The sequence below is a fragment of the Corvus kubaryi genome, unplaced genomic scaffold, assembly GCF_017639235.1.
Source record: "Corvus kubaryi isolate FWS band 111438036 unplaced genomic scaffold, C.kubaryi_AGA036_p1.0 37220, whole genome shotgun sequence".
In the NCBI taxonomy this organism is placed as follows: Eukaryota; Metazoa; Chordata; class Aves; order Passeriformes; family Corvidae; genus Corvus; species Corvus kubaryi.
The window spans coordinates 1,262,990-1,270,907 of NW_024581063.1; the positions used below are offsets into that span (position 1 = coordinate 1,262,990).

The 7,918-nt window shown below is 56.0% G+C and overlaps 1 protein-coding gene across 1 annotated transcript; it reads right to left on the reverse strand.

Moving 5' to 3' along the window:
• Nucleotides 1–3,437: 3,437 nt before the first annotated feature.
• NMB (neuromedin B) lies at nt 3,438–7,540 on the reverse strand. The gene is made up of 3 exons (XM_042022801.1): nt 7,244–7,540; nt 6,522–6,724; nt 3,438–3,721 (listed from the first exon to the last, which is right to left on the reverse strand). Exons 1-3 carry the CDS (start codon nt 7,374–7,376, stop codon nt 3,674–3,676), a joined length of 384 nt encoding a protein of 127 aa, XP_041878735.1. The 5' UTR covers nt 7,377–7,540; the 3' UTR covers nt 3,438–3,673.
• Nucleotides 7,541–7,918: the final 378 nt, after the last annotated feature.

The window sequence follows — 7,918 nt, forward strand, 5'->3', positions numbered from 1 at the left end:
AGACAGTTTTGCTCCCTGATGGCAGCCTGCTTCCCTTTCTGCCGCTTTCCCTCCCTTCCTCACTGCCTGGCTTGTTGGTCTCCTGTGGAAGAGAGGTCTCCAAGCACCTCAGAGGAGGGAGCACCCCACCCCGGGGCCTGATGTCTTTGCGAGAACACAGCAGGAGAGTGTCCTCTGTCAGCGAGCACGGCAGGGAGCACTTCACCAAGCCTGGGACAACAATGACACCAAGTGGTGGCAGTGGGCTTTCACTGGCACCCCCTGAGCCAGCTCCTGCTCTGAGTCACCCCACAACCAAAGACGCAAATGTCAATGGTGAAGGTGGCTTGTGTCCATTTATCTCACTTCACGTTCTTTGCCCATCCCTGGGGTCGTGCCATGGCAGGCTGGGGGGGAAGCCGAGGAGCAGCAATGCTCACAGCTGTCCAGGAGCCCTCAGGGCTTCCAAGGAAATGTGTCACAGGTCTGAGCAGCCCAGGAAAGTCATCCCAGTGACCCTGAGGGGTCTCCTTGCATCTCTGCCTGTGGTGTGCAGAAACAGCAAGTTCTGCTGTGAGCAAGGACTTGAACCCCAGCAGCAGTGTGGAGGGTCATCCTCAAACCAGAGGAGCAATGGGAACAAACCAGAGCTGGGAAAAACACTAGAGTGAAGAATTTACTAATTTTCTAAGCTAGGGCACAAAGCTTTGGTCCTGGAACTTTCCAAAGAACATGACCTGGTGAGTGATAGGACATTGTGCTAAGCCTGAGCATGCTGTGGGCCAGCAGGTAAATGTCAGAAAGGTGGATGACAGGGCAGAGCTGGCAAACTGCCAAAAATGATGAGCTTCTTCAAAAGCTTTCTTGACCTTCTCAGTTTGTAATCTAAATTCAAGAGGGAATAGGGGTTTAGTTGTTTGCCTGTGAGGGAGAAATAGAAACATTGAAACAGCCGAGCAGCGGACCCAGGCTCCACACGTGGAGGTTTTCAAGCCCTGAGTAACTCAGTCTGAGCTCAGGGCTCACGCTGCTTTGGGCAGATGGCTGGACTAGAGATCTGCTGAGATTTTCTCCAGCCTGAGTCATCCTGTGCTTGTAGGATGGTGTCCAAGGGAGGTGCAGGACACTCAGGGCTCGGGGGACCAGCATTGCTCCAGTCTGTGCAGCAGTTCAGAGGAGGAGGATGAAGAGATGCTCCACGGTGGAAAATGCACTCCTTGAATGGACCACTGCCACAGAAGGCACTGCCTGTGGAAGGCTCATCCATGACAGAGCAGGTACATCCCTCCTGCCTGCAGCTGTTGCTTCCACAAGAGGACTGAGTGTCACCTGCAGTGACAACAGGGAGGAAGAGAGGTGCTGGAAGTGAGTCTGGCAAAGGGGAGGGGAGGTACCTTCCCCAGGTGTGAAAATGCTTGGGGGGTTTGTTTTTTTCCAAAACCTGAATCAAATACTTATATTAAATTAATTGACAATAAATTAACTTATATTCCCCAAGGTGAGCCTGTTCCGGCCATGGCAGCAGTCACCAAGTGACCTCCCCCTTCTTTATCTCAGTCCAGAGGAGAGTGACGGGGGGCTGGGGACAGCCAGACAGAGAGGCAGCTGGACAGGTTCTGGCTCAGTCAGTGGGAGAATGAGGATCTCACCTGGGTGTCTCATGGCCAGGAACCTGCTCCTCCTCCAGTGAGCTTGACAGGGTGGCCCCATGACACATCAAGTCAGGAACCCCATTAGGCTGTCAGTCCCTCACACTGCTGGCTGGGTGGCATCTGGTTTCCTCCAGTGTCAAACACAATCCACAGTGTCATTATTTTTCTTGCTAATAATTAGTTTTAAGCCAATTAGCTTAGCTCTAGCTAATGAAAAGGTGAGCTGGGGGTCACCCACATCCCAGAACACAACAACCAGTCTGGGCAAAAAGTAGACAGAAGTCAGATTCCTGCGTGAACAACTGCAGGACAGTGAGAAACCTCTTGAGCAAAGCTGGTGGGTAGGAGACCATGAAGGGCTCACAAAAGGAATAGCTACAGGTGGTGCTACAGGTGGGCTGTTGACCAGCAGGATGTAGAACCTGGGAGGCTCAAGGTGATGCTCTTCCCTGGGGCTGCAGCCAAGCAAATGCTCCAGTGAGGAAGAGGAGGCTTCACAGGATCTGAACTATCTTTGAAGGGATAGCGAGCATGGTGGGAAGGCCTCCTAGCATGGCTTTGACCCCTTTACTAGTTATCAGCATCTTCAGATGCTGGATCATCCCTTGGCTTGGTGTGATGGGGCTCTGAGGTTCCTGTTCCTGGGAGAAGGGCTCTCGTCCTGTGGGATCAGAGGATCAGGCTGAATGGGGAGCAGAGTGTGAAAGTTCATGGTTTCAGTTACGGCATCATTCTGGGCTCTGCTGCCAGGTTTTGCCCTTCTGGAGGACATCCCCAGGGCCATGGAGATATTCCAAGGAAAGGCTGACACAGTAGCAATTGCTCAGCTGGGAGGAGAGAAGGCTCAGGAGAGACCTCAGAGCTCCTACTAGTGCCTAAAGGGGCTCCAGGAGAGCTGGAGAGGGACTGGGGACGAGGGACTGGGGACAAGGGCCTGGAGTGCCAGGACAAGGAAAAATACCTTCCCACTGCCAGAGGGCAGGGACAGATGGGATATTGGGAAAGAATTTCTCCCTCTGAGGGTGGGGAGGCCCTGGCACAGGGCGCCCAGAGCAGCCGTGGCTGCCCCTGGATCCCTGGAAGTGCCCAGGGCCAGGCTGGACAGGGCTTGGAGCAACCTGGGCTAGTGGAAGGTGTCCCTGCCCATGGAATATGGCTACAAGATGATCTTCAATGTCCCTTCTAACCCAACCCATTCTCTGATCCCATGACCCCAAGGAGGGGCTGGCAGCCCTGGGGTGCATCTGTGAGCAGCACTTTCAGAAGGTATAGAACCAGAGTCTGCTCATGGGACTGCTCCATCACTCATTCCAGCCAGGTCGAAGCTCCCTTCCCCAGCCATCCTGCACAACAAAGGGCCTCAGGGCTGTACCTCTGCCCCTGGGTGTGCTTAGCTACATGCACGAGGTGAGGGTGCACCAAGCCATCCTCACAAAGCAGCCTCATCATCACACTGTTTGATGCCAAGGCCAACGAGCCTGCAGTTAACCCTGAGGTGCCACAAGGCTGGGACTCTGACTGAGCCAGAAATCCCACCACTGCCAGGACAAGATTTTGCTGGTAATATTCCCAGCAAGGAGGGTCACAAATATGCTCCAGCGGTGAGTGGCGTGATCAGCTCACCCAAGTGTGCTGTTTTGTCACATCAGGGTCTCCTTCAGTGAGTAGAGGCTGCAGGGACTGAATCCAACCCCTCTGAGCTGTTGAGAGCCAGGAACTCCCCTTCACCCTGCCCCAAGGTGCTCTCACTCCCCCTTCTCCCTGCACAGGCCCAGGGGGGTCTGCCCTCCTACCTCCACAGAAGAGTCTGTGCAAAGAGCCAGTTTTATTCACAGGGGCACATCAGACGTCAAGAAAACACAAAACATACAGGAACTATACAGGGAGGCTCCGCTTTTCACACACACCATCACTATTAACAATATTACACAGAGAGAATAAATAAAAGTGATGTTGCTGTAGAAACCCCCAAGGACGATGCTGTCCTGCGTTCACCACGCACAGCCGACCTTGCAGACCTCATCGTCCCCAGCTGCACCTCCTCAGTTTGAAAAGTATTTCTCCAGCACCTTTGTTAAAAGCCCTGTCTCCTACAAAACAAGACACAACAGTGAGACACGGGGTCATGAACACAACCACCACCATCACCACCCATGCTGGGTGCCACGGGGCAGATCAGACAAACATCCCATGCTGGAAGCATGATGGCACTTTCAGGGGTGGCTTGGGACAGCCCATGGGAAGGACACAGCCAGAAGCCTCCCATCTGTGCTCCAACAGCTGAACCATGGCTGTCAGATGTCAGAGGGAAACTTCATCCCAGTGAGGCAGCAGCTCCAGGGGAGAGCCTCATTCAGCAGAGAATGTGAGAAGGCAAAAAGAGAGAAAATACAGCAGGGAAGAGTCACAGAGGGGCTTGTGGGAGTGGCACTGCCCACAGGTCCCAGAGCTATGCAAGGCAGCACCTGCCTTCAGGCAGAAGGGCTCTCCCCATACCCCTGGAGCTGTTCCGTTCCATGCACACAGTCTCTGCATCCTGGGGAATTAATGCCACCCATCCAAGGAGATGACAAAGGATGGATCCTCCTCTGCCACCCCAATCCTTGTCACACACAGCAACGTGGCAGCACTGCAAAGCCCCAGCATGCTGAGAGCCAAGCCCTGTCTGCCACACATGGCTGGAAAGTTGAGATGGAAGAGACAGATCCTGATCAGGGCATGGACAGGGAGTTGTACAGGGTAGAGCTATGAAAAAGCCTGTGAGGAAGGTCAGTTCAGGCTGGGTGCTGACACCCAGTGTCTAAAAACAGTCACGCTGAGGGGGAAAGCCATCAGGGTAGACAAGCTACCCAGACAGCTTTCCCCCTCAAGCCAAGCCAAGCTGGACTGGCACTGTGACAACCACAAGAGCAAGAAAAAGTAACATCACACAGAACAGTACAACCAGGGCAGCACTCAGAGGCACTGGGGAGAAGCAATTCTGTAATATCCACAACAGCACAGAGGTGAGGATGCCCTGGGGATGGGTGGCAGAAAGGAGCAGGAGGGCAGGAGTTGGGGAAGTGAGGTGCTCAGAGGTGCCCAAGGAGCAAAACCAGAAACAGCACCCAGCAAGGTGACCAAGGGAACCAGGGCACTGGCCAAGGAGAGGCTTCAGGCTTTGGGAAGAGAAAGGGAGGGGCAGGAGCCAGCTGTACATCAAGCAGCTCAGCTGTGATGCCACACATGGGCAGGGCATCCCACCCAGAGAGGCACCAGGCACTGAGACAGGCACTGGCCAGCACCTGCATGGCCACAGACAAATTGCCCTCCAGCAGCAGAGCTTTGGCACCCAGTCCCACATCTGGCCAGTACCCACCCCTGAGCACTGGGAAGGAGCACTGGCAGGGCTGGCAGGGCTCAGGCACTCAGCTGGAGCCTGTGGCACAGCACCAGTGCTCGGGGCAGCCTCTGCACAGGCACATCTGCAACATGAGCAGCGACCTACGCAGGGGAGAGCCCCAGGGAGCACCTTTACCAAATTCACACCACACACTCAGAAACAAGGCAGGTCAGCACATCTACCAGCTCTGCCATCCTCTCAACAAGTGCCCTCCTGCTCAAAGGTTCCTTGGGGAGGATGGGGAAGGGTCCAGAACCTCCACAGCCCTCATCTTCTTTCCAGCTGCATCTGAGAAGCAAAGACTGCAGCAGCCCAGCACAGCACACTGCACAGGGAGTGGGGTGGGCTGATGCCTTCAGCCATGCCCAGCTGGATCTTCACTGTGAAAAGCCCTCTACCCAATGGGAACTGCTCTTTAGGAAGCCTCAGTTTACCTTAATCTGCTGAAAGTGAGTAAAACAGGTGCCTGAACAATCAGTGGCACTCAGGCTCCCAAGTCTGCAACTCTGCTCCACCTGTGCCTTCCCAAAAAAAGCACAGAGGAGCAAGCCCTGCCTAACCCTGCGTAGCAGAAATAGCTTTACCTGTGTGCAGTGCTACTGGACAGCTCCTCAGGCTTCTGGCCCAGTGGGAAAGCACAGGTGGGACTGACCTAAGAGAATTTCATCCTTTTTAGACTCCCAGTTACTTCCTGCAGTGAGTGGAAAGGGTGAGGCACCAGGGAAGTGTGCAGGAGGCAACAAACAAGCAGAGCCACACAGACGAATTCCATCTGTGGACACAGCAATTCCATCCCTGGACTGAGCAATTGGATCTCCACATCCTGCCTGAGGATCTGTGTCTGTGCACTGCTCCCAGGGGCAGGTTTTCCACGAGGAGCTGAGCGAGCTCCAAGGTAAAAGCCACAGTGAGGAGGCTGAGGATCTGCCACAGTGGGACCAGTGGAGCTCCTGCCCCCTCCCTGCTCCCCAAAACCCGCTCTGCAGCAGCAGGACCAGTGCACACCTCCCTTCTGCAAGGCTTTGTGCCCTCAGCACTGAGGAATCCCAACCACCGTGACACAGAGCCAAAGCTCTTTGCTTGACAGATACTTTCCCTTCACACACTCTGTCCCTCTTGGTCTCTCTCTTCAGAAATAAGAGGGAGAAAGGATTTCCCTGTCCTTGGAAAAGGGGACACCATCCTCTTCTGCATCTGGCTGAGGAAGACCCAGATGCTTATTAACAAGCCCTGGAGATCACCACTGTCACAGCTCCATCGCAGTGTTACTTGCTCATCCTCACACCCTTCCCAAGCACCTGGGATTGTTACCGCCCAGCTAGACACACGCCTCAGGACACTTCTCCTCTGTCCCTTTATGGTTGGTCTTAAGAAATGGTTTAAGGAGGGTTAAAAGGAGGGTAAAGGGGGGAGTGCACCTCTAGCAGCTGTGCAGGTGCTCCCATCTCCAGCACAGCTCCTCCACCTTCCTGCTCAGAGCATCTCCCTCCATGTAAGTCAATATTCACCTGGTCAGTGAGGTCATATTTCCCTTGGTTCTCATCCAATAGTCTTTCTTGCAGGAGGATTTTCAGGAGCTCCCGGGTCAGCAGTTCCATCATGTCCTCCAGCAGGGCTCGTAGAGAGGGACCGAAGACCACTGGCACTGCAGGCTCCTCCGGAGTCTCCAGGTGTGGGGAGCCTGTGACGCTCTTCTTCCCCATGAAGTGACCTGCAACACCACACACGGTGTGTTTGGGGGGACACAGGGCTCCGGCTGGGCTGTCACCGGCCACCCTGCACCAGCACAAACCAGCAAGAAGCACCAAGTGACCTAATGCCCAAACCAGCTGAGTTAAGGGAAACCCAGAAATCCCAGGTCGCCACTCCACATGAGATTTTTGGGAAACTTTCCACTCGGCTCCTGCTGACAGGCTCTCCGGGGTTACAGAGATGCCACCCGGGGAGGCTGAACCTGATACCCACGGATGCCGGACTGGTCAGTCTGCAGGGGATGTTGGACCTAACACCCGGGGATGCTGTACTCGTCACTCGCCTGAGGACGCTGGACCCGCCGCCCGGGGATGCAGGTGGAGGTGGCTTCACGCCTGCCCTGGTCTCCCCCTGCCCACCGTGGTCCTGCCAGCATTCCCCTCCCCTCGTGGGAGCGGGGGGCTCCGCACAGGCAGCCACAGGACAGCGCAGGAGCTCGCCGTGCCCCGCACACCCCGCGTGTCCCCCCGCCCGGTACCTGTGGCCCAGAGGTTGCCGCGGGGGTTGACCTTGATCTTGGCGGCCTGGCTGCGGTGCTCGGCGAAGTCGAGGTGGACGGCAGGTCCCAGCGCGGCTCCGCAGAGCAGCAGCAGGAGGCAGCGCAGCGCCATCGCCGCCGCGGGCCCCGCGCCCGCCGCCGCCGCCGCCGCCGCCCTTATACCCGCGGGGGCGGGACCTCGCTGACCCCGCCCCGCCCCGGGCGGGCACACCCCGAGCTCCGCTTGTGCCCCTCGGGTGCCGGCCTGGCGCTCGGGCGGCGCGGGACGCCTTTTGTACTCACTTTCAGCAGAGCCACCACTGGGGCTGAGCCCCACTCCCAAATCTCTCCGTCATGGCCTGTCCGTGCTTCCACCTTCTCCATGCTGCCTTTTTGCGCTGGAGCTCAGCCATGAGCTTCATTTCCAGCTCAGCTCAAAGCCATCTCCCAATACGTGTACCTGCGCACCTGATTATCGCGATGGATAATCCGAGGATCCTGTCCTTAAGGACCTGCCAGCTCTGCCCAGCTCCTTCACTTTCCAGAGGAGCCTCCCAGAGGATCCCACTTACAGCAGAGCGTGAGCACCAGTCCGTGTATCACTTCTCACCTTTTCCACTCCCTTTGAGGTTTTGCAGACCGCTGTTTCCTCATTACTTATACCCAAACCTTCCA